This window comes from Chironomus tepperi, unplaced genomic scaffold (assembly GCF_022539635.2).
Source record: "Chironomus tepperi strain 1889 unplaced genomic scaffold, CSIRO-AGI_Ctep_v1 contig_8, whole genome shotgun sequence".
NCBI classification, from domain to species: Eukaryota; Metazoa; Arthropoda; class Insecta; order Diptera; family Chironomidae; genus Chironomus; species Chironomus tepperi.
In genome coordinates, this window is record NW_027226130.1 from 88572 (window position 1) to 114584 (window position 26013).

The 26013-nt window shown below is 30.9% G+C and overlaps 10 protein-coding genes and 1 long non-coding RNA gene across 11 annotated transcripts in view; 5 read left to right on the forward strand and 6 right to left on the reverse strand.

The window, feature by feature from the left end:
- The window catches only part of LOC139101087 (protein takeout-like), a 2852-nt gene extending 1196 nt beyond the window's left edge, over positions 1-1656 (forward strand). Inside the window, exons 5-6 of the mRNA XM_070653963.1 lie at positions 1036-1101; positions 1417-1656. Coding sequence (XP_070510064.1) covers positions 1036-1101; positions 1417-1598 — 248 coding nt within the window. The 3' untranslated portion in view covers positions 1599-1656. The remainder of the gene's footprint in view (positions 1-1035; positions 1102-1416) is intronic.
- The window catches only part of LOC139100848 (muscle-specific protein 20-like), a 25476-nt gene extending 21866 nt beyond the window's left edge, over positions 1-3610 (reverse strand). Inside the window, exon 1 of the mRNA XM_070653607.1 lies at positions 3468-3610. Within this exon, the coding sequence (XP_070509708.1) occupies positions 3468-3494 (27 nt within the window). The 5' untranslated portion in view covers positions 3495-3610. The remainder of the gene's footprint in view (positions 1-3467) is intronic.
- A 355-nt stretch (positions 3611-3965) lies between these two features.
- Positions 3966-7027, reverse strand: LOC139100620 (GRB10-interacting GYF protein 2-like). Its single transcript, XM_070653307.1, has 3 exons — positions 6604-7027; positions 4485-6545; positions 3966-4423 (listed from the first exon to the last, which is right to left on the reverse strand). The coding sequence occupies exons 1-3, from the start codon at positions 7025-7027 to the stop codon at positions 4068-4070; spliced, it is 2841 nt and encodes a 946-aa protein (XP_070509408.1). The 3' UTR covers positions 3966-4067.
- Positions 7028-7161: 134 nt separating this feature from the next.
- Positions 7162-8956, forward strand: LOC139100056 (uncharacterized). The gene is made up of 2 exons (XM_070652652.1): positions 7162-7354; positions 7432-8956. The coding sequence occupies exons 1-2, from the start codon at positions 7276-7278 to the stop codon at positions 8124-8126; spliced, it is 774 nt and encodes a 257-aa protein (XP_070508753.1). The 5' UTR covers positions 7162-7275; the 3' UTR covers positions 8127-8956.
- A 1799-nt stretch (positions 8957-10755) lies between these two features.
- LOC139100899 (putative inactive tyrosine-protein kinase Wsck) lies at positions 10756-13677 on the forward strand. Its single transcript, XM_070653675.1, has 2 exons — positions 10756-11093; positions 11470-13677. The coding sequence occupies exons 1-2, from the start codon at positions 10915-10917 to the stop codon at positions 13544-13546; spliced, it is 2256 nt and encodes a 751-aa protein (XP_070509776.1). The 5' UTR covers positions 10756-10914; the 3' UTR covers positions 13547-13677.
- A 409-nt stretch (positions 13678-14086) lies between these two features.
- On the reverse strand, positions 14087-15437 carry LOC139100909 (uncharacterized). The gene is made up of 4 exons (XM_070653684.1): positions 15361-15437; positions 15248-15307; positions 14936-15160; positions 14087-14856 (listed from the first exon to the last, which is right to left on the reverse strand). The coding sequence occupies exons 1-4, from the start codon at positions 15377-15379 to the stop codon at positions 14102-14104; spliced, it is 1059 nt and encodes a 352-aa protein (XP_070509785.1). The 5' UTR covers positions 15380-15437; the 3' UTR covers positions 14087-14101.
- Positions 15438-15763: 326 nt separating this feature from the next.
- LOC139100980 (uncharacterized) lies at positions 15764-16543 on the reverse strand. The gene is made up of 3 exons (XR_011545497.1): positions 16496-16543; positions 16018-16404; positions 15764-15954 (listed from the first exon to the last, which is right to left on the reverse strand). It is a non-coding gene; the product is annotated as an uncharacterized lncRNA (long non-coding RNA).
- A 302-nt stretch (positions 16544-16845) lies between these two features.
- On the reverse strand, positions 16846-18668 carry LOC139100640 (transmembrane emp24 domain-containing protein bai-like). Its single transcript, XM_070653328.1, has 4 exons — positions 18402-18668; positions 18161-18327; positions 17925-17995; positions 16846-17412 (listed from the first exon to the last, which is right to left on the reverse strand). Exons 1-4 carry the CDS (start codon positions 18536-18538, stop codon positions 17164-17166), a joined length of 624 nt encoding a protein of 207 aa, XP_070509429.1. The 5' UTR covers positions 18539-18668; the 3' UTR covers positions 16846-17163.
- Positions 18669-18962: 294 nt separating this feature from the next.
- Positions 18963-20269, forward strand: LOC139100130 (zinc finger protein ZFP2-like). Its single transcript, XM_070652737.1, has 2 exons — positions 18963-19518; positions 19674-20269. Exons 1-2 carry the CDS (start codon positions 18963-18965, stop codon positions 20267-20269), a joined length of 1152 nt encoding a protein of 383 aa, XP_070508838.1.
- Positions 20270-20580: 311 nt separating this feature from the next.
- Positions 20581-23688, forward strand: LOC139100652 (cytochrome b5-like). The gene is made up of 4 exons (XM_070653339.1): positions 20581-20751; positions 20896-20925; positions 22167-22363; positions 23288-23688. The coding sequence occupies exons 1-4, from the start codon at positions 20668-20670 to the stop codon at positions 23364-23366; spliced, it is 390 nt and encodes a 129-aa protein (XP_070509440.1). The 5' UTR covers positions 20581-20667; the 3' UTR covers positions 23367-23688.
- LOC139100142 (SET and MYND domain-containing protein DDB_G0273589-like) lies at positions 23105-25725 on the reverse strand. Its single transcript, XM_070652748.1, has 2 exons — positions 25395-25725; positions 23105-25237 (listed from the first exon to the last, which is right to left on the reverse strand). The coding sequence occupies exons 1-2, from the start codon at positions 25723-25725 to the stop codon at positions 23793-23795; spliced, it is 1776 nt and encodes a 591-aa protein (XP_070508849.1). The 3' UTR covers positions 23105-23792.
- Positions 25726-26013: the final 288 nt, after the last annotated feature.

The window sequence follows — 26013 nt, forward strand, 5'->3', positions numbered from 1 at the left end:
TTGAGCGTATCTAGATATTATTTACTGTCCGGTTTTGCTTTTATTAGAAGCTTACACGAGTGGACTAGTTTTAATTGATTTGTTGTACATATGTCTAACTTTAAGGACGACTAATAATGTTTAGCGGCGATTTGTTCATGAACGACTACTCTCGCCTAGCTGCGATTTGTTGTCCTTAATCAAATGCCTTGCGAATAATTGAGTCTAGACGACATTAGTAATAGTCGCAAGCCATTTGCTTGCGGACGACAAATCGCAGCTAGACATTAGTTAGCACAAACCATAAATTTAGTCAAATAATTACTATGCGCACTCGGTTCAGGAATATTAGATCAAAAGCTTTAGATCTTTAGACAATTTGCTCGTATTTGTTGAGACAGTACCGGTTTTCTTTATTTGAACAGACAAGGAGAAGGCTAAATTATATTGATCTAGTATAGTCATTAGCATGCTCATTTAGGTGACTATGCTTATTGTCTGTCTGGGTATATCTATTTAAATTACATAAATATTCCGGTTTTTCTCAAAAAAAAAGTCTGACCAGCCTAACTAGATCCACAGCCCGAGGTCGACTAGATTTTTATATGAAATCGAGTTGACTTGAGTCGAATTTTTCATACAAAATCCGAGTCGACTTCGAGCTCTGACTAGAACCAAACTCTGATTTTTGTCTATTTGGTGAAGCTTCTTAAACAATCCAGAAAATCCCAGTTTTTTAGTGACGCACACTCCTTAAATTTTAGATTGTCTCAACTTTTAGATCGATAATATCCTTCTAGCTCTTACTGTCCATTAGATTGACAACCTCAAGTGCAAAACACAGTAGGCATCTTGTTTCTTAAATCTAAAATATACAAAAATTCAGTTACTTTTGTTTAAACATTCATAAAGTAATCAGTTTTCAAATTTTCAATGAAAAAATATAAATAATGAACAGTTGATTATCAAATGTACAGCTTCCAACGCCCACAATCATCCCAAAGATGCATTTAATATTTCAAAAAAAACAATTTTTAACTTAAATTTTCATTCCAGTACAATTCACAATGGAAGGATTAAAACTTCGTATGGATAATCTATTCGAAGGTGTAAAAGTATTAGGTAAGCATGAATGTCGTAATTAAATTGGAGAGAAAGAAAGAAAATATATATTTCGACATGATTACACAGTGAGGAATTGTGAAGATCACGTTCATATGGCGCGATTTTCATTGCATCCTACGAGATTTCCGTTCGTAAATCTATCGTCGTAAAGGTTAAAAAGAGAAAAAATTATTTCATATTGCTAAAAATAAAATAATTCAATTTAAGCATCATCGTTATTTTGCTTGGTCATCGTCATTTATAATATTTTCGTATGATCGCGTGCCCACATTGTTTTTTCTCATGTTTTTCCTTACTATTTGTGTATTGCAGAAGAGTCAACGAATGTTTACTTAAATGAAAACTGGAGACCAGTATCGGAAGCACTTAAGCCAATTATTTCAAAAACTATTGAAGACATTCTCCTTGACATGATGCAGAAAATTTTCCATCAAATACCTGGAAACTTTTTCATTAGCGACTTGCCAACACCTGAACAGCTTAGCGCTAATTAATGTAGTTTTAATTTAATAAAAATTAGTATTTCCTATAGTTTGTAGCCAGTCTAATTAAATGAAATCGTTTTTCATCATGAAAATTGCAATTTTTTTTTCTTGAAAATTGATATAAATGAAAATTTTACAGCTTTTGCGATTTGTTGAGTTTTCAATGATATATACACACATTGAGAATGTCAGTCCTTTGAGTGATTTTGCCAGACTTGACGATTATAAATGGTATGACTAATAAATTTTAATGATGTTTATCCTTGAAATGCTGTTTTTCTAGAAGGTCGGAGACTCAAAATAAATGAAGATGTAAGAATCATGTGTTTGATGTTTTTAGTAAGATGTCGTCTTATGAAAACAATTTTTCTGGCTTGATATATATCCCGAGCAGCACAATGTGGTCTCTAAAGTGTTGTTAAATAGTTATATTGACGAAAATACGCAAGGATGCTTTGAATCTACGGGTTACTGACTTAAAGATCTCTGCTTAAATTGTATCAATTGGAAATAAAGATTTGTAATCGAACTTAATATCCAATTATATGGATTAAATTGAGGTCTGTTTTGAAATCTGATCTAGCCAGAATGAATAAAAGTGGCCTGCAAATGCGATTAAACAAAGATTTTTTTACTTGAATTACCAGACTAACCTCATTTTAAAATGATATTTGATGCTGTACTTTTGAATTAAACATTGTTATGTAGATCTCAGCTTGATAATTAGAATATTTTTATGGTAAACAATCAGCCTACACTGATAACGTATCTAATATGTTATTCTAGCTTTTAAATCAATAATAAATAACAAATTTTATTGATGTTGACACTTCAAAGTCTCAAACTATACTAAAATGTTCTAAATGCTTCTATAATTTTTTAATTTCTAAAATCCGTTAAACCAAAATTCTAACAAATTTCACCTAACGAAATCCCAATTTTCCGCAAATAATAAGCCACATGTTGAAATACATTTTAACTGTTTCCACAGTAATACGATTTGCTCATCATAAAAGAATTTTTATAGCTCTTGAAAATGAAATGAAAAGTTTTTTTTTTGCAAAATTTTCTACGACTTTTCTTGTTAGATTCTATTGAACCTGCCTCATGCTGTTTACATTCCCTTGACTACATGACTTGAATAATAAATTTAATTTATATTTCAGTCATTATGTATGATTATTTCAGTCATCTCACTTAAATTCTTAAAATAAATTCACGAAATTGTTATAAAAATAGAAATTTAAAGAAAAGTGTTCGAGGTTCGATACCCGGTGAAAATGTATATTTGGAAATTGAGTGTTTTTTCGCTGTTTGAGGCATAAGATTCGGGTTTCTTACGCTGTTCGAGTCATATAGCTCGGGTTTTGTGTGGGATTGTGTCCAGGGACCGGATTTTATATGGAAAAGTCGATTCAATTAGAAAACAGTCTCGATTCTATCTAAATTTGATAGAATTGAATCGACTGATCCATACAAAAATCCGAGTCGACTTCAAACTCAGCCGTAACATTGACATTCAAGTGATTTGCGGCAAGTTCTTTACCACAATAAATCATAAATACATCAGTATTGATAGACCCTGAGTCATGTAGCTGTTCAGATACAGTAAATGATCGATAAACACAACAATTAGATCACCAAAAGTAATTAAAGAATTCACAAACATTTTTGTGTAGAATCTGAAGCTAATGAATCAGTTCTCACTTTCATCACAAACTTCTCATTTTTCCTATTATGGTGAAAAATATTTGAAAATTGAGCAAAAAATACATTTTCTCACAAGACATGACAAATCGCCGTGATTAACCAGCTGTGTATATACACAAAACACAAAACTTTTTCTTTATAAACAACACATTTTCAATCTGCACTTACTTGCCATAATGGTCGTGATGGAGGCATTATTAATTAATTTTTTTCAAATAAGAATGAATTTTCACTTCAAAAAAGGAACTTCCTTACGCACTGGAACTGCTTAAACTTCAAACAAGATTGGAGTACGATGAGAAAATACCTGTTTAATAGATGATCATCATTCTTTTATAGGCCTCACATAATGAAAAGCTTTTTCGCACACATTCCAACACACAAAAATTTTTCTCTCTCAATTTCCATTTTTCATCAGTTTCAGACATTTTTCTCAAATTTTCTTTCCTTCCTTTTTGCCTTGTTTCTTTATTTTTTTGTGATGCTTGTAAACAAAACAGTCAGCTTAAATGAGAAAAATGAGAGGAAAAATTAATGACGCAAATAATTGTAAAATTAGCCTGTTGAGTATGCAAATTAATTAATTAAATTCACAAAAAATTTGTTCTTATTCATGTCTCATCCAATAAACGAGTGCGTATGTGTGTATTTAATTAAATTCCTTATCAAAATATCATCATAAATGTGTGTGTGTGTGTATAAAAATGTAATAATTCAACTTAGTTGTGTATAAACTGGATATATATATAAAATAATTTCAAGGATGGCTTAATATTCATCTTCATGTAATTCACCAACAATGCGATTTGGATCAGCTGTTGCTTTAAATCCTAAAATATTCGCATCGACTTTCATTCCCTTCCTAGTCTTTTTGTCTAATTTCCTCTTATTTTGAGTCCTAAATGGTTCTTCATTATGCGATCCTGGATTTATTGCTTTTGGCGGTGCACAAAGATCATCATCAATTTCCACTTTCTTTGTTGCCTTACGATACAGACTACGACGTTCCAAAAATTTTCTTATAAACATGTGACTTTCAATTGTATCGCCTAAATACATTTTGACATAATCCTCAATTTCATAGGGACTTTCAAGGTCCATTATAAAGTCCACGAAGACAGGAACTAGAATGTAGAAGAAATAGGAGAAAAAGTATTGAGAATATCACGAAAATAATCTTCTTACTGTCAATTGATGTATTCACTGTACTCAGCATATCCATGCACCAATTTTTAAAATCATTTTCTACGTCCTTAGGGCTATTGCCGAATAATATTTTAGGTTTTACAGGTGCTGGCAATGACTGACGATTAGGGCTTTTCTTAACAATCTTTGAGTTTTTCGGTGGAACTTCCCAAACAGCCGGTTCTTCTACATTCTCTACTACATTTTCAGTCACGACAACATTCCATGATAATTGTGTGACTTTTTGCTTAACTTCTTGTTCCTTCTTTGCCTTTACAATTTCCTGTTCACGCTTAATTTGCATTTCAATTTGACGAATTTCTTCTTCCTCAATTTGAATTCGATTTAAATTTTCACTTTCAATATTACTGACTGCAACTTTTTCAATCCATGGTGCTGGCATGGCTGGACATTTTGACTTTTCTTCAACTTTATTAATTTGATTCATTATTATTTGACTTACGTCATTGTTGCTTTTAACAGACTTAACATCTCCATTTGATGTCCTCAAGTCATTCTTAATGACTGTTATCTTCCCATCTGGAAGCTTTGATGCTGATCGTGATGATTGTGGACCATTTTCTTTAAATTTTTCATATTTTTCTTTCTGGAACTTTTTCCTTTTTAGGTTCCCGACAAGCCGAAACTCGCCTTCTTCGTCACCATTGTAAGTTTCAGATTGTTGTGGATGTTCATTGACTTGATTATGCTGATAATTATTATTTTGTTGAACGACTTGATTATGGCTGTTTACTGCTCCATAATTATTATTATCGTACTTGTTCGGCATATTGTTACTGTAAAAAGTTGTCTGGATCGGCTTTTGACGGCTATTTTCCATCTTATTTTGTTGATGTTGTTGCTGCTGCTGCTGCTGTTGTTGCATGTACTGATCATTCATTGTTTGAACAGCGACATTTTGATTATGATTATGTTGGATATACATTGCTCGTTGTTGATCCATTTCCTTTTGTTTTTGTAATTCAAAGAGTATTTTTTGGATGGGATTTGTTGGTATAATTGATGGCATTTGTTGAATCATTGATTGTTGATAGTGATTAATTATTGGGGGTTGATATGGAGTCTTCATCTGCTGCGGTATTTGATTTATCATTTGAGGCATCATTTGTTGTTGAATTCTGTTCGGATTGTTACTTGCATTATTGTAAGTTTGTATATATTGATTTCCATTATTCAAATTCATTAATCGTGGATCCATTTGTGGGATACTTGGTTGTGGCGGTCGATTATGAACATATTGATAATTTTGTGGGATGTTTTGTTGGAACTGCTGTATATTGTTTTGATATTGATTTGGTTCTTGATATTGATGAACTAAATTTTGTCCACGATACATTGTAGCATCATATTGAGGTTGAGGATTAACAACTGTTATTTTTGGTGGCTGCTTGTTGTAAGTCATATTCTCAACAACATGATCAACTTTTGGAATTTGAAAGCCAGTTGAAGCTATCATAAATGGCTGAGCAGCTCCAAAAGATTGAATTAATTGACGAAGTGAAATAAAATGATTATCGATAGATCTACGCAGCATGAGTGTTTCGGCAAAGAATCCATGTTGATACCATGAAGACATATCTTCTTCCAGAAAAGGTCCTTGAATCTTTCCTAATGGATCAACATAATACCAAGATATTGGGTCATTCCTCTGCGACCTACTGTTAATCGCCTTTTCAAGTTCTTCTTCATCAAGACTTACTTCCTGCAATCCTTTAATAATGTCACTTTCAAGCTTTTTGAAGTTCAGTTCGATGCTGGCACTGTCATTTCTCTTTTTCTTTTTCTCTTCAGCTTTTGAGCCATTTTCAAAGAGATTCTTGGTTGTTTTATCACTTACGATGTTATGAACATACTGATTCTGCTTTTCCTCAACAGTTTCAGCTTGTTTTAATTTATTTTGTGGTTTAATGTCATTTCTTGGTGTACAATTTTGTTCCTTTTCTTGCTGCTTATAATCTTTGTTTGGAGTATAAGGTAAGCATGCTGCATGTTCTTCTGTATGATTTGTCTTATCACGCCAATTTGGCTTTGGTTTTTCACCTAAATAAATATTTTTGAAATTAGGTTAATTTGTATAAAATTTAATTAAATTAATTACCATTTCTACTGGACATTGGATTATAATGAGGTTCTCTCTTCTCCTTATGTTCTTGACTTCTCCAATTTTCCAATTCCGGTTCCTTGACATTTTTCCGCCAATTATTATTGGGATAGCCATGTTTTATATTTGAATTAAGAAAAGTTCGGCTATGTCCATTATTTTGGACGACTGGCTTCTCATCCTCATTTGGTATTAAAACCATTGGCATTTGGAAGTGATCAATGTGAAATTTCCTATATCCATTAGCAATAAATTCAGGTGATTTCTTTGAATTTCTTTCATCAAGCAACCCAAGAAAATCTTCTCTGCTATATCGATAATCTGACAATATTGGACGACAAATTATCTCTTCCTGCTTTGTTGGTGATGTGCTAAGACTGTTACGAAGCCATTCTGGACCAAATTTTATTGATTCTGACATTATTTTTAATGTTTAATTAAATTTTAATAATTTTCAATGTGATTGCGAAATAAACTCGATGAGTAATGTTCTAAGTATTTTAACGGTTAAAATAATTTTTGAATTTTTTTAGTACATTTTTAGAACAGTTTTTATTTGAAAACAAGAAAAGATTTTTCCTCAAACAAAAATTTTTTATTACTCAATTGATTAATTCGCGTACAGACAGCTTCTAATACATCTAGTAAATTTAGACATATAGCTTAAACATGCTGCAAAAGAAGCATTTAGTAATTGTGATCTTAGTGTTTTATTTATATAGTGTAAATTGTGAAAAAGAAAAACTTTGTAAGTTTACTGCAATTAAATGAATTGCGTTTCAATGTTATTGATTACTTAATTAATTATTTTCTCCAAAATAACAGTCATTGAATGTGATCCAACCAAAGAAAGTGGTGAAAAACCAAGCTCTGATTGTCCTAAAAATGCAAAATGCGTAGAACTTGGTACCAAGAAAGACAATGTATCGACATCAGGTCTTTGTGCCTGCATTTTTAATTTTACGGTAAACAAAAGTTATTCATCTAAGGATAATAATTCAAGATATTGTGTAGAGAATGTAAATCAAACAACAACAACAACCACACAAGCGCCTCCAACATCCACAGTTGCAATTACAACGACTAAATCGATTGTTTCAACTATTCAATCATCCACAGCAGCAGCAGCCGTTAATGTTACCGTGAAACCAATAAGCACAACTTCGGCGCCGTTACCAAAAACAGAGACAACAACGAAAGTAGAAATAACGACGCCAAAACCGTCTGTTGAGTCACCAACAAAAGCGACAAGCGATAATAATGATAAGCAACACGATAAACAACAACAAAGTGAAGAAAATAAGGCTGTTACACCTCAAACACATCACATACTTGGTGGAATAATTATACCAATAATGATTGTTTTTGCATTTGTTGGCGTTGTTTATGGAATTAGAAAATATGATATGCTTGAACGGGCACAAAATTACATCAGAAATCGTCGTTCAGGAGGTCAGACACATCAAACTAGATACGATGGATTGGAAAATGATTTTGACGATGATCCTTTATTAATTTAGAGTGACTTTATTATAGTTTAATTAATTGCGTGTCTGCAAATTTACTTTATTCTATGGTTTTTATTCCTACACATCCAGTACTGCTGTTATTGGTGTTATGGGTAGTCAATTCTATGAATTTATGACTTAAATTGTGATTTGAAGAACTGAACAAAAATTGACCGTTAGACCAACAATTTAAATTTTATATTGGTTCAATTTTTGAACTTTGGATAATTTGAATAACAAATGACCGTTAAATTTTACTTTTTGAACTTTTGAGATTTCTGTTTCAACGTTGTAATAATGAAAACCCAGTCAGCACCAGAATAGCAGTGCAAGAACCGATTACACACTATAAATAGTGATAATAATATATAGAAAAAGTTACATTATGTCTACAAGAAAAAAAATGATCAAATAATCCAAAGAAATTGCCTTGCCAGCAACGAACAATACCAAAATGAGTTATAAATTGAAAAATGATACCAAAAAAAAAAAAATGTCATTTACAGTTCTCAGATTGCAATCAACCAATAATGCTTCATAAATATTTATTCTTATTATTTTTTTGTTGAATAAGTGTTTCAAATGAATCAAAAATAATAAACTTATGTGTATAAGAGACGATAAAAATAATGAACAGAATGACATATGTGATGAACAATTCTTGTCCTTAGACTTTCGTACTTGATTTTTCAAATTTTACATTAAAATTACCTTTTTTTGTTGACCTCTTAGAACTTTATAGTCAAAAATAAGAAATGTATTAGTTCTTTTTGATTTTACTGATGCGTGTGTCTCTTTATGATTGATTTGATATGGCAAAAATATGAAAAAAAAGTGTGCTATTTATGTAAATCAATTTTATGATCTTTATAATACATTTAAATAAACGAACAAATGAAAAAAAACTTAATTAAATAAAGATTCTATTCAATCAACATTAAATAGATTTCATGGCTTGTTTAATTGTTGAGTTACAATATATACTTGATGGTGAAATTTATGGCAAATGTCAAATAGGCATGAGTTATTGATTTCTTTGTAGTTACATGCTATTATGCTGACCATTTGTCTAGAACTTATTTTTCTTCTATTATTTATGGTAATTTTTTAGTTTTTTTAAAAGGGATTTTTGCATAACTCAAATCATTGTTTTGATATGAATTTACTGCAAATCTTGCACATTTTCCGATTGATTTTCCAAAAAAATCCGTTAAAAACATTTCAATTTCCTATAAAATTCCCATAAAATTTTAAATAAATCCGTTAGAAACCATTAAATTTCCTATAAAATTCCCATAAAATTTGAAATAAATCCGTTAGAACCATTCAATTTCCTATAAAATTCCCATAAAATTTGAAATAAATCCGTTAAAACCATTCAATTTCCTATAAAATTCCCATAAAATTTGAAATAAATCCGTTAAAAACATTCAATTTCCTTTAAAAATTTTCATGAATTTTTAAAAAAATAATTTCGTTAAAAATCATTGAATTTCCTATAAAATTTTCATAAAATTTGAAATTCAAAATTCGAAAATTACACAAAATTTCAAATTCATCCATAAATTTTCCAACCGTCAACCATCCTCAATAAACAATTCTCAGTACTCAAGACAAGAAAATAACTTTTTTTTATAGACAAAAATCTTATTGGAACGAGTACACAGACAAGTGGGAGCCAAAGTTTTTAAAAGAGTAAATTTTTATTGCAAGGATGAACTTAAAGTCAACAAGTTTAAAGAGAGAAGAAAGAAGACAAGAAATTCACAGAGAGGGAAATAAGGCACAAATTCACAACAACAAATTCATCCAGTCGGCAACAAATTCTTTGTAATAACAAATACTTCAATTATCAGCAGTAATAGACGCCAGTCTTAATTTAATTTAGTAGAAAAAATATCATAGAAAGACGACAAATAGACACATGACCGGCAAACTTTACATGCACAACATTCAAAAAATGATCAACTTGACGATGCAATTTAGGCAAGTTGATTTTGTTCTAAAGCGTTCTTTAGACTTTAAAGAGCAGTAAATATTTACTCAACTTGGAATTAACTCTCTGGGGTCGTTTAATTGTGATGTGATGTATGTTGTGGGAGTGTTGGGAATTGAATTTTAAGAATAAATGTTTTTAACGGATTTTAAAATTTAAAAAGTAACGGAAGTTCAGATTTTGAAATGGAATAAAATTTTTGGGAACTAAAATTCAAAATTGAGATCAAATTTTTGAAGTTCAAACATAAATACAAATTTTGATCTATTTTATTCAATTTTGAACCGAAAATCTCAACAAAGTTCAAAAATGGAAGTTCAATACTGAGGTCAAATTTTAAACTTTAAAGCATATAAAAAAATGGTAATGAAGTTGGAGTTCAAAAACTTTGAAATTTGAACCTAAAAGCTAATTTTTTCAATTTGAACCTAATGATCAAAAAGTTCAAAAATTGAACTTCAAGCTTTCAAATTTTAATTTCAAAATGTTCAAACTTTTATGATAGTTATCAAGTAAATTCTTAATTTTCTTCAGTCATAATTCCCACACGATCCCCATTGTTGTCCATGTATACATAAACTATAACAGAATGAATCATAGTTGTGTTTAAAAAGAGAGCATTTAAGTTTGATAAGTTAATTTATTATTTTCAGTACAACTCGAGTGTCTTAAAATTATTTCATTAATTAAACCTTAAAAATGAAATATTAAATTAACGTTTTAAACCAAAAATAATGCATAATTTCTTCAAAAACTAGCATTAATTTAATTTATTAATTCGGTTCCGCCCTAAAACAAAAAAAGATGAATTTAAATTATAAATTAATGCTCTCTTTAGTGCTTTTACTAAACTATCAATTAAGTGCCTTAGATATAGGAAAAGGAGTTAATTTGGGTTGTTATAAGCAGTCAGATCACAATATACGAAGAAATTTACAACACATCCAAAATTGTTTTGATTATTGCGAAAGTCAATTTTACAGGTGAATACACAAAATGCACTTCCTGTTAATTCAATTTTAACACTGTTTGCATGTTTAGGTAGTTTGCTAAAATTTAGTGTTGAACTTCCGCCAATTTTACTTGTTTCTATTGTTCTGGATTGACACTTTATGATGTGTTGTCAAGTTTATGATCCTATGGATAACTTCAGTTATATGTAGCAAGGCGTGGTGCTTAATTAAGTTATTATCCTGTCTATCTGCTCTTTGTTGACTAGAATCTTCCAATTTTCCTTTAAAACTCAAAATTTGAACTTTTATTCAAATTTTGAACTTCCGTTACATTTCAAATCCTAAATTTCTGTTAAAATTAAAATTTTATTTCAATTTGTAATTTTAAATTCCCTTAATATTTTAGACATGCCATTCTAAACGACCCCATCTGTAGTTGCGAGAACATTTTAAAGGAAGCAGAAGAAGACAAGACAAAATGTAACAAAAATTGCACAATTGGAAGTGAAGTTGTGATCTGTGGCGGTGATGATAATGTTGAGAGTATTTATGGAACTGGAAGTAACTTACCAGGACCTGTACAGAATCTCATTGTGAATTTTACGACTGAAGATAAGATAGTTTTAGTTTTTGATGCACCAGAACGAAACGGAACTGAATTGACTGAATATGAGCTGCGGGCAGTAGTTATAGACACATACTCAACAAATCCATGGTCTATGCGAAACATCACAAGGAAATATCCAAAAACACAAAGAAAAATCGAAATGTCTGACTTGATTCCATCCACAGAATACAATATCACTTTAATAGCTAAGAATGGCGACCAGGAAGGCGGTTCCAAAAGTATAATTGGAAAGACAAGATTAGGTAAACCAGACATCAAACCCGAAGAGCCAAAAATCTTAAAATATGAGAATGGAAAAGCACAAATAGAAATACAACGAGCAATTAACAATAACGGTCCGGTCTCAAACTACGTGATTGTTGTACATTTTGTTGACAATGAGTTAATACATGACTTTGATGAAAGCCTGTTGACAACTTATCAGAAAGCAAGAGACGACGGTCTAAGTTATTACATTACGGCTGAAATAGAGCCATTTAAGACAGACAAAAAGGAATTTGTTGTTGGTGACGGCGGGAGATATGGAAAATATTATAATGCACCACTGCCTGATAACGTTCATTTCCACATTTTAGTCGGTGTTGTAAGTCGACATTTTGATGAGTATAAAGTGACATACTCGAATAGTTCCCATGATGAATCATTTGAGAATTTACATATACATTCACATACTGAAACATCCAGTAATGGACCGTCCGAAACAATCGTTATACTGCTGACTATTGCATGTATTATATGCGGTGTAATTCTGGTTGGTGCTATTGTCTTTTATGGATATATCAAGACTAAAATTAATCCAAGAATTCGCCGATTTGAACGTCACGAAATGTCATTGCAAGGTCCAATACTGGAAGTTGATAATAATGGATATATAGCTGATGTTAGTGGAATTAACTTCAAAGAGAAACTTCAGGAAGTGCTGTTAAGTCTTGATGATGATCAGAAAATAATCAGGAAGAATTTATCGCTGGATATTGACAATATTTTAGGAATTGGATCATTTGGTGACGTCATTCGTGGACAGTTGAATTCAAACATATCCTGTCAAGTTCATGTAGTGTCTGCTGATGACATGGATCCACCGATTCAGACAAAATTCATTCGTGACTTGAACAGCCTTCTTCAATTTGGATTTCATCGTAATATGCTTAACTTTATGGGCATTTGTCAGACACATGATTGGTTCTTTGTGGTTTTTGAAGACGTTCCAGTTACATTAAAGCAATTTTTATTGTCAAATAGACAACAGGAAATGAATTTGTCAAATCAACGTGTGACCAATTTGAGTGAAAATGACATATTGAAGCTAATGTACGAGCTGGCTGAGACAATGGAATATTTGCAGTACAATAAAGTCGTCCACAAAAACCTCAACTCATATAATGTGAGAATTAAGCGACATAATTCCTCATATACAGTAAAATTGTCTGTTTTTGGACCGACTCTATACTGCATGGGCGATGATGGAAGTAAGAATTTGATTGATGATGAGAGATGGCATGCACCGGAAGTTCTAAGATTCCAAAAATTCTCACATGCCAGTGACATTTACAGTTTTGGATTAGTTGTATGGGAGATGTGCTGTTTGGGTGCCACAATTTATGGATCGGTGACTACAAATGATTTACTGTCGAGAATTAAGAAAGGTTTTCGACCTGATAAGCATCCATTCATATCTGAGGATTTATATCAGTTGATGCTTAATTGTTGGGAACTTGATCCACTTGAGAGATCTGAAATACATGACGTAGCTGGGCATTTGAAGCAAATGCAGTCGTTAGCAATGCATTATCTTAATTTTAATTACGATGGACAATTACCGTACTTCCTGCCATTATTGGAAATTAAAAATTAGTTTAAGAATCTCGAGAAAAATATGATATTTAAAAGTATTGAGACGTTGGATGATACTGGTGCATTTTTGGTGATATTAATTTAATGATATAAAAAAATTTCAATTTTAACGGATTTTTACAATTTGAATTTGGTTGTTTGTAAGTTCAGAAATTGAACTTTATTGAAAATTCAAAATTTTAACGAACTTTAAAAGTTCAAAAATGAACTTTTTGGAAATTCAAAATTTTAACGGCTTCATGATGATCAAAAATTTAACTTTTGAAGCCTTTTGATGATCAAAAATTGAACTTACTTGAAAAATTCAAAATTTAACGGATTTTTGAAAGTAAAAAAATTAAATTTTCAAAATTTAACGACTTTTTAAAGGTCAAAGCACAAATAAATCATCAAAAATGCACAAATCAGGTATTGCAATTGAACCGTACGTCTTTGACATGAATGAATTAGAAGAAAATTAAGTGACCTTATACAAACTGTACTAACACATTCCGTCCAAATAATGTATTAAAATAATTATTATTTTTTATTTTATTTTTAAATAAAGAAAATTTTTTTAACAATCCAACCAACTTGTGTCCATGTCATCATTCATATTCTTCTTTTGCTTCTTTTTAGGTACAATAGGTTCAGGTGGAACTAATGGAAGACATTCTCCACACGTATCATGCTTTGATTTTCGATTTTTCTTCCTTGCATCTCCGCTGCAATTCTCGACTGTAACTGTCGTTTCTATCGTAAACTTTTGGTCATTAATTTTTGTTTTGACTTTCTTTGATGTGATTGGATTTTGGCATGGATCAGTGTCTTCATCTTCACAACTTTCTTCTACTTCACTACATGGCTCAACTTTAATCGGAGCAGGTAGCTTGTTTGTGCTGGATTTTCTAGGTAAATTACCTTTTTGGACAACTGTAATTTTTCCAACTGGTCGCAACATTTTAACACGATCACAAACAGCTTCATATTCTGATGCCTTTTCAGGTGTTAGACATGCCAGAGTAATTTTATTATTAAAGCATTTTGTTGTCAGATCAACTTTGCATCCTTTATCCTTTGGAAGACTTCCTAGTTCTGTATTCATTAATGTCTTTGGATCGAAATTTTTTGGACATTGCAAGAGCCAGACTTCACTATTTGGACCTATACAGTCCATCAGATTAGCACACGATGAGGACTTCTTGGTTTTTGTTGGTTCTAGTTGTGGATTGTCGTGTAGGTAGTTCTTCATGTTTCTTTCACTTCGTGGATTTGCCATTTCTGATTCGCAAGCGTCGTCGTGAGCCTGTTGAAGTTTTTTATCCTTTATGTCTGAAAAATTGGAATTAGTTAGTAATTTATAATTTTTTGTACGTATTCATCTAGTATTGAAACAGAACCACACAGAAACCTTGCAGTGAAACACATTCATCACACTTAGCACAGGCACAATCTGAAGGATGTGAATTGTTATTCATACGTGGCTTATTAAAGCAATTTTCAGAAGGATCGATAGGTTTTGGGCAATTTTTGTTCCTGGGTTTAGCTGGAAGTTTTGCGGGAAGTGACTTTCTTGCAACCAATTTTGAGTTACGACAATTCTTGGGACCTGGTCTTGCTGTTGAAGCAACAGGCACTATGAGAATTAAAGAATTAATTAATTAATGAAAACTAGGCGATTTTTTTATGATCCAGAGTTCTATTCATGTCTATTATAACTCACTTAAAGGATCGATTGCTTGCATACGATCACATGAAAAGGAACAACTTGACTGTACTGGACCTGGAAGAATTTTACGTGAAAGTGAGACGATAATCAGAAATGAATTTATGTACCCGCATTACATGAATTCATGGCAGGATTCTGACTGCAGGAATTACAATCAAATGAACAAGAAGCACAGGAATAATTCATTTAACAAAACTTTAAATTTTACACCGAAATTTTGACTGACTCGAAAAATTTTCACAACTCACACTTTTCAAAGATTACTTTGATTAATATTATTATTCAATACTTACTGTAATTAATGATTTTCACTTAAAAATGGGATTTGATTCAGATGTGTTTATTTTGATTCCAAAACATGCTGTTCTAAAAAAATTAAATGAAAGCCCCTCGAAAATTTAAATTTCAAAAAGTCGTTAACAGAAGTTTTATTTGAAAAATTAACGAATTATCAGTTATCACATTAATAATTAAATGACTAGATGTCTTTTAAACGCTAAATTGGCACCTAACAAAATATAACTTAAACCAAATAAGTTTGTATACACATAAAAATGGAAGAATATCAACGTTGTATCATTTCGATATACATTCGAAGATAATTCCTTAATTAACAGTTTTGACTCATCTCGAAATCACTCTGCGATGAATTATTAATTAGAGTATCTTTTAACATATTAGATACTTTTCGCATTGTGAATCTGTAAAGAAAGGAACATTAATTAATTAAAATAATTAAGAAATTTAAGATCCAGTAAACTAACTTTTTGTCAATTTTGAATTCCTGTTCACTGCACGAAATATTTCCAATAAGCTCGGATTTGTCTGGTGAATCAAATTCCATTAGATTCTTTCTCGGTATTACATTGACTTGACTGGAGTCATTCTCTTCTGATCGGTGACTTTCAAGGATTTTACTCTTTGTGGATTTTTTGAATGTAAATAAGTCATAATGTTTGAATTTTTCCTTAATTATCCTCTTTGTTTTATTAGCACTTCCAGCTGATTTACACTTTCTCTTGCTCTGCTTCTTCTCGGGTGATTTATATTGCGACACCATTGCTGTTTTATTAGTTATATCATCCATAACATCGAAGATAGAAATTATTGGAAAATTCTCCGATCTGAACGCGCCAAAAATTCCTTTGCAACTGAAATAGTAAGAGATAGTAATGAGATGAGTAGATAGAGCGCATCTTTGATGTCTAAATGTTATATTGCACAAAAAATAATTTAACTCACAGAATTTTAGAATGAATCTTAAATCATCACATAACCAACAACTTAAAAGAATTAAACGGTTTTTTGTGATATGAATAGAATTTTTGGTTCAAATTTGAATTTTTAAAATCCGTTAAATTTTATTTGTCATTTGTTCCTGTAAATGAGCATTATCTACTGAAATAAGCAAAATTGTGAGATTATATCTGCAATAAATCGTAAACTATAATTTCCTTGGTACCTAAAGTAAAAAACCTACCTAAATTCTGTTAGTTACAATAAAGTTCAATCTGTGTACTAAACGGAGATTCAAAAATGAAAAAGCCGTTAAATTTTTTTTATGTTTCAAATGAAATTTTATTTCCTTTAACTAAAAAAATTCTCCTTTTGTGTGTTCGATAATCATGTCATTAATAATACAATCAACCCATTATTGACATAAGCATGAAGTTTTCAATCATAATTAACATAAATTTTTGTTTTTGAGGATTTAAATACATTTGTTTTTGTTTGTAATGATCATGAAAAATAACTTTAATCTAAGTTCTGTTGTTGGATGTTAAGGAAGAGAAATAAATCAAATAATGAGACAAAAATCATTAATTCGCAAAAGGAATCACCGTAATCACGAGAATGACATGCATGAAAATAGGTAATAAAGATCGATAAATTTTTTTTGATTTCCTAATTTACTCAATAAGCTTCTTGGCTATGAAGAATCGTCTTAAATACAGAACTTGCCATGTTGCAAGACCGAGAAGGCAACACATTCCAAATATACTGAAGAAAAGTACTCTATTGTTTGTTGACTCATTTGTATCTCTCATCTCCTCTTCGCGCTTCCTCATTAATGCAAAGTCTTGGACAATGGCATCAGATAAATCCTCCAATTTTTTCAGCTCTAATTCTAATGGCTTCAATTTTGCGGCTTCGGCGATCTGGAAGGTTTGAAATGATATTGAATTTAAATCGAATTTTAGGTAAAATTGGACATAAAAGCGATCACTCATGTATCGAACCAAAATATCAGACTATTGACTATTGAAAAATCAACCGACTAATTCAAAAATCAACGAATAAAAAATATTCAAAAATTTGAACCAGTTCAATTTGAATTTAAGCCGTTAAAGATGGATTGGCTACTTTTCTAATGCAAAATAATTAATTAAATTTAGATTGTATGTTCCGAAACTGATCAATTCACATGATAAACAGTCAGGCAAAGAAATGCAGACAATTCCGCAATTCCCCTTCAACTAAATGCATCAAAAAACTGTTAATTTTCAACTAAATCATGCAGAAATGTTAGTTAAAGTACACAAAATAGGTAACAAAAGACCAAATTCGAGGGTAATTATAGTTACCATCTACATAATTATAAAGTATAAAGTAATAGAAAGAATAAAATTAAATTAGTCAAAAAGATCCAGGTCTAATTGAAACTACTTACGCCTTCATACGACTTTGTTTCCACTCCTTTCTTTATGTTAATTGAGACCTCTTGGACGACACCACGAACGTCTAAAAGTAATATTAGAATTGATTAATAAATGGAATTAATTAGTGATAAAATGTCAACTGGATCTTGTGAATGCTGAATTATATTGCAGTTCATCAATTAACAGCATAAATTTCACGATCCAGAAGACATTCCAGTCCATAATAACTCCAAAAATTGATTCTTACTGTTTGGAACTTTAGAGATAAAGCACAACTCGTAAACATCAAATATTTCTGATGTAAAACTAAACTTTCCACGCGAGATATCATCTTTCTTTGATAAAATATGTTGTTTTGTGTCACGAACTTCGTAATCGACTATTTGTCCTGGTGCTGCTGTTACTTCATACTCGCTGTTAGGAAACATCCAGGATTAGATTCAACTTATAGTTTACTGATTAATTAAAGTAGATGTTGATAAACTTACCCAACAACGAGCATATTAGCATTGATTTCATCTCGTAAACATTTCTGTGTATTTGGCTGTAGATTAAATCGAATTGCTCTGACGTTAACAATTAAGCAAAGGAGGCTTAATATGGATAATCCCACATTTATTTTCATGTTATCTAATTAACTATGGATTATTACTATTATAAAAGTATAAGAACTAGTGATCTACAGCTGAATTATGCTTATATTTATTGTTTTTTAAATTATTTGAAAAATTTCTCTTCGGCACTTTACGTGTCAGAATGATCGTTTGGCAGTTACGGGACACTTGGGATGATAATAGGCAATTTGTGATTTTCTTCAGGTTTCTGACTTATCATATGACTCTAACCGCTAGTATGCATAATACCTGATCCAACAATCTAATTTAATTAACAATAATATGCTGACAAATACTTTTAAATGAATAATATTCTTGCGTGACATAATACACGCACAACCCCGAAGTTTTATTCGAAAATTTAGCACAGACAAGTTCAAATATTTCATAACCGTTAAAATTGGTACTAAAACATGTAAACAATAATAAATAAGGATGAAGACACAAAATTGCTTCATTTGTTTAATTAAAGAGAATTTATCAACATTTAAGGTTGCTGAGAGCAAGATTTATCAAGAATTTACTGGATATAAGATCAAGAAAACCGAAAAACTGCTAATTTGTGAAGATTGCCGGCAAAATTTACAAAACTCAGTGAAATTCCTTAAATTATGCAAAAAGTCTTATCAGAACTTACAGGAACAGAAGCAAATTATTGAATCACAAGAATACAGTGAAATCGTTGATGAAATAACAATTACAGTAGATGAGGAAAATTTTAGCAATGAGGAATTCATTATTAATGATGAATCTATTGTAGACCAAAGAACTGAGCATGCAGTTTTGGAAGTGATTGAGATTGAAAGAGTTGATAGTAAGGAAGATAAACTTAATGCGACTTTTCAGTGTGATAAGTGTGAAGCTGAATTTTCATCAAATCAGAAACTCAAAAGTCATGAGAGGAAACATGAAGGAATTAAGGAATGGACATGCAGTTATGATGGATGTGACAAGACATTTGGAAAGGAACTGAGACTGAAAGCTCATATTAGTAAGTTTCGGGGTGGTTGATGAACTAAAATTGATTGTTGTGAATTAGAATTAACGGTCATTCAAAATTTAAAATCTAACGGAAGTTCAAATTTCAAAATGAAGTTCAAAGATTGAATTGCAGCATTTTTTTAACGCCTTTTTTTGTTTTTCCAGGAACGCATACGAACGAGAAGCCTTACACCTGTGATTATGAGAACTGCAACATGAAATTCGCACAAAGCAATGCCTTACTATGTCACAAAAGGATTCATTCCAAGCTTAAACCATATATTTGTCAAGTCTGTGGCAAAAGCTTTACACAAAACACGACTTTGAAGACTCACGTAGCAGCTAAACATACAGGAAATCAGATCGAATGCGACGTTCCAGGATGTGAAAAGAAATTCCCAAGAAACAGCTTCTTAATACTTCATAAGAAACGTGATCATGAGAATATTAGAAGCTATAACTGCAATGAATGTGATAAGCAATACAAACAGAAAAGTCATCTAGACAGACACATAGAAGCAAGCCACAAGAATATCAGTCAATTTTGTGACAAGTCATTCAGTAAAAGCTGGTCCTTAAAACTGCATCAATTCAAGCACACAGAAGCTACCAATTTCCCATATAAATGCACAGAATGTGAAATGAGCTTCCAAAGACGTGACTTATGGATAAAACACATGAACAAAGTCCATCCAGGCATAGAAATTAAGAAGGAAGCAATTGAGATTAAGGTTCCATCAAGTATTATGATTAAGGAGTAGACTAACAAGCAAAAATTGTCCCTTTGGAAGATTTAAGGCTCGATGTACCTGTTGAATTATTTATAAGAAAAAAAATTTTATTGACATCCAGTGCTGGATGTTTAAATTCTTGAAGTCAATTAATCCTGCGCTAAATTAATGAGTACTAAGCTTTTTAGAACTCATTCAAAAATGAAATTTATCGGATTTTTATGAGAAATTTTCAAGATCCAGTTTTAACTGCTCCTCAAAATTCAAGCAAGGCGTACGGACTCTAGCACAGCTTGCGACAAGGGCACATAAAAGTGCTTTTAACTCTACTCGACACACTCAGTCACTTTTAGTATTTTTCGAGAATTTTTAAAGTTTGCATCAACTTTATACTCAATACTTTAAAATAAAAAAAAAATTGAAGAAAAATGTCGGAAACCAAATTATTTAGTCTTAAAGAAGTCGCATCGAATAACTCTAACAAAAGCGCATATCTTGTTATCCACAATAGCGTAAGTTATCATTATTATTGGAAGTCATTTTTAAAAATCAAAATGCATAGTCTGTAGATGTTTTTTTTCCCCGACTTTTGCCTGATTATTTTAGTTCTGCTACCCTAGATAATTAAATTATTAATTTATTCAACTTGATTACAGGTCTATGACGTGACGAATTTTTTAAATGAGGTAAATATTAATAATTAAGTACAATTCCATATTTTATTAGCAAATAGTTTGTTTATTAATGACAATAATTTAATATCAAGACCTTGAACTTGTTAGCGCGAGTGAACAAATAATAATAAAAAAAATTGGCAACTTATTTAAAAGTTTATAAGACAATTCTTCTATTCTGTGATTCTACTGGATCTTGCATAAATAAATTAAATTTTTTTTCCTTAAGGTCTAAAGTTCAATGTCGTGTACGTAGATTTATTTTAGTCAAAGATAAAAATCCGGTCTACGTGAATATTACACACAATATGCTGCGGTAATTCCTTAATGAAATGCTTTGTTGTGTTAATTTATTTCATGTCTAATTGTCTAAAATTGCAAGTTATGAGAGAACTTCTCGAATAATCAAGGATTGAAAATTCTTTTTGGAAATATACACTTAGTAACGTTATCAGAAGTGAGGCTTACTCATGTAAAAATTATCATTTTGACATTTTGTTGCTTGGAATTGCAACAATTTTTTTTTTAAAATTTAACGGTCATTTGAAATTTAAAATATTAACGGCTTTCTAAGATTCAAATTCATCGGTTTTTGTACTAAAAGTAAACCGGTTCAATTCAAAAAATTTAATTTTTTATGTAATTCAAATTCTAAAAATCCGTTGAAATTTCAAATTGTTCTACAAGGTTTCTAAATATAAAAATCAATTCTAACTTAATGCTAAACATTTTTTAATCATGTGAAAAAAATCATTTTAATTAGAAGAACATGATTTCAAAATAATTATGAAAATTACATACATTACTTTAAACTTGAAATTCTTTATTAATTCAATGACGTGCGATGACTGGATTTATTTTCAATCAGTTTCTCGCGAATTTGTTAATTATTCTTCTTAGATAAATTCTCAAATTTGTTTATTTTTTTACATCATCCACATTGACCGTATATGGATTACTATTATATATAACGTGTACATTCATGTCTTATCATTATCGAAAGTTATTTTTTTTTTTCAAGCCTCATGCCTTTTTAAGAAAAACCTTAGCTGTATTTAAGTAATGTCTATGTAGTCGATTAGACGATAAGATAATGCATTTTCCATTATGAATGTCTTCTACTTATTCCTATATATTTATTTTAAAAAAATTAATGCACACTTTTTGAGCTTATATTTACATACTTAACTGAACATTCAATTCATTCAGTTGAATAAAATTTAAATTTTTAATGAATTTATTATTTTTTTCAGCATCCAGGTGGTGAGGAAGTTCTCCTTGAGCAGTCGGGTAAGGAGGCAACTGAGGCTTTTGAAGATGTTGGACATTCAACTGATGCCAGAGAATTGATGAAAAAATATAAAATTGGTGAATTAATTGAGGCTGATCGTAAAGATATTCCCGTTAAATCACAGCCAGATTGGTCGAGCAGTGACAAAAAAGATGACAAGTAAGTGAAGTTTTTTGATTAATTTTGTGAATTCAGCTGAAAGTGCTTAACTATGTGGGAGGAGATGAAGGTGCTAAACGAGCTGAATACAGTCAAAAGTGCTGAATGAGCTGAATTCAATCAAAAGTGTTAATTTAACTGAATGCAGCTTAAATTTTAAATTTGACTGAATTCAGCAAACTCTTCGTGAATTGACTGAGTTCAGCAATAACGTTAACAATTGGCTAAATTCAGCAAAAACGTGGTTTGACTTAATTGGGCAAAAACGTGATGAATCGGCTGAATTCAGCAGAAGTATGATGAATTGTCTGGCAATTGAATGAATTCAGCTAAAAGGACTAAATTGAATGAATTCAGTAAAAATGCTGAATTGGCGGATTTGGTTAAAAGTACTTAATTGACTGTATTCAGCTAAAAGCATTTCATTGGTCAATTTATACCGTTTAAGTTAAATTCAGTTAAAAGTGCTGAATTAGCTGAATCTGGCTAAAAGTACTAAATTGGTAGTATTCAGCTAAAAGCTCTAAATTGACTGAATTCAACTAGAAGTACTTTTATAATTAAAATGTGCCAAATAAGCTGAATTCAGCTAAAGGCGCTAAACCTGGCTAAAAGTCCTGAATTGGCAGTATTCAGCTAAAACTACTTCATTGGCTTAATTATGCCAAATATTCTGAAATGACTGAATTAAGGAATAAGTCCTAAATTGACAGAATTCAGCTAAAATGAATACATAATTTCGTAAACAAACGAATTCACCCCAAAAATAGTTTAATAATCATAATTTCTTCAAGTGCCTGAATTATTTATTCACCGTATTTCCAAACATGACAAGTTCCACGTTCATCTGTTTAATTTTTAATATATTTATTGACTATTTATTTAATACATTCTTATATTTTCTTCTTTTTGTTTTCATTTTAGTTCAATGAAGAATTGGATTGTCCCAATTCTTTTGGGTCTTTTGGCAACGGTCTTCTATCATTTCTACTTCAAACAATAAGTTGATACTAATCTAATGGCATTCCCCAGTGCATCTTTAAAGTCTAAAACATAATTTGACATTTTCCAAGCATTTTTGATGCAATTTTTTATGAATGAAAATATGTTCGATGATGAAAAAACAGCAACAAAAAAAAGAGTATATAAGTTAGTGTTCTGCCTACTATTATTAATATTATTTTCTTGATTTTTTTAAAAAAGAGTTTAAATTGCTATTAATGATTTTTTATACGGAAATGGACATATTCGGGTGTTAGGCGCATTAAATCTATGAAAATGAAGAAAAAAATACAAAAAATATATACATTTAATTAATCACAAAATTTGCTTTGTTAATTAATTATGCTGATAACTGTAGACAAGCCGGTCAACAATATCAAGTCATCAACTTCTGTCTACAGTTATTGACGACTTAATATTGCTGTGTTTAATAATGTTTTAAGAGTTCCAGATTAAATGTCGACAATTTAAAGATGAAAAAGCATCTAAGCAAGCATTCTTGAAGAGATGAAATCTCTCGACACGGATAGTGCCTATCAAGTTTATTGATCATCTTGCAATAATCCTTTAGACGTCGTTGTGCCGTATCCATGTTCAAGTTTTGCAATTCCGTAACGTCATTACCGAGAAAATTATCAAATGTACTTGTGGCATTTTTTAATTGCGGAAAGAGCTTATAATCATGACGACATGCAGCACAAGTGCATTTAAACATATATTGACTATTTAAAGAGGTTTGTCGTTCACGTAAACTTTCTAAACAGTGATGATATCCATAATTATCAAATAGTTGCTCGCCAGCTTCGATTAAACGATTAACCACGACATAATTCTTATATTTGTGTGAGACTCGAACTAAATTTGGCTCGCATGAATGATTAATAAGTGAACAGAATGGATAACTTGCTGATCCACATTGGACATTATCATTCAATTGCGACTTTGTTAATATTCCATCAAATAAGCCATGGTAATTAAGTGCAGCTATTTGTGTCTGTTTCATAATGAACTGACGAAAGAAACTTTTGTCATTATCAGTCGGTAATAATTTCTTTAATTCTGTTTGACTTAATAGTAAGTTTGTCATTATAGCAACAATTCCAGCACGTTGAAATAAGTCACTTGGACTTCGGTGCTTCTCATTTGTAACAAGTGAGTCAATAGCTAAAAACATTTTCTTTTTTACATCAAGTCCAGTAACATCATTATTACTTTCACTTTCCCAATCGAAATCATAGACTGTAACAGATGCATTTGCATTCTCGTCCATTGCACTCTTTAATTGCTGTAAGTCTGAATTGTAAACATTAAGAGCTTCGAAGAACGTATGACTAGAGATTCTCATGATTTTTGTATAAATTGCATTTAATGCATCAATGATATTGCACTCATATTTGTGGAACTTGTTAATTCCGATTTCACGACATTCTTCAGAACAAAACATTACAGCTGAACAGAATTTACAAGGTAAGAGATCCAAAAAATTGTCACTCAAGCAGTTTGCACAATATCTGTAACTACTTGATGGAAGAACACATTTGCTGAATGGTTCTTCAATTGCTATAATATCACCAGCTGATAATCTTTTATTTGTTACTAAATATCGTCCAAATTGATCGTCAGACTTCAATTCTAAGCATTTAGCTACGAATGGGAGTTTTGGATTCGGTTCATGACTTAATTTTAGAAATTCTTCACCAATTGTGCTGTATGCTGATTTCTCACGATCATCATTGATATGACTTTTACAGAGTTCTGCTCGTTTCATTAATTTGTCAATATTCTTTTGTGGATAATTGTTGCTGATTGCCATATCTATGTTCTTTAGTGCTCGACTGTAGTATTTTATCTCACAGTAAATAGCTGATCGATCTAAAAAAGAGATAAAAATTAATTCTTATTCATCATTAAAAGATCCAGTAAGATTATCATGAGATCCAGTAAGATAATCATAAGATCCAGTAAGATAAACATAAAATCCAGTAAAATCAAACAGCATCCAATAAGATGATCAACAAGTTATACTTACTTGCAAAACCGATTCCAATATTCTCTCCATTTTCCTCTGCAAAGCACAGCGATATGTTGTAATTTTCCAAAGCTTCAATGTAGTGTCGATTACTGTAGAATTTGTTTCCTTTATCTCTAAAGTCTTTGGATATTGCATCATTTTTCGGCCTTTTGAAGTCTTCAGCTTTTGGAATCAAATTGTATTCCAATAAAAGTCTTTCTAAGAATTTAACTCTTTCGGAGTTATCTTTAATGTTATTAAATTCTTTTGATAGTTCCACTATATTGCCACTTTCAATTAACTTTTGTCTTAATATGTCTGTAAAGTCATATGCGTCTGTTATATTCATTTTAATTAAAAATTTTCTTGTCAAAAATGATAAAAATTTTCTTGTTCTTTTCACGGTTTTTTAGTACACATGATCAAGTGCTCATTGTAATTTTTAGTACAGAAGATCGCAATTTGAATTTTTGTGGGAATTTGAAGAAAGTAACGGAATTTTTAACTATTTTACTAATTTATGGCTTTGTTCAGCCAGGATTTCGGATATTTTGATGTTTAGGCATTGTTTATATTCAGTTCAATCATTTTACATCAAAATTTAGATCTAAAACCGTCAAATAAAGCTTCAATTTTG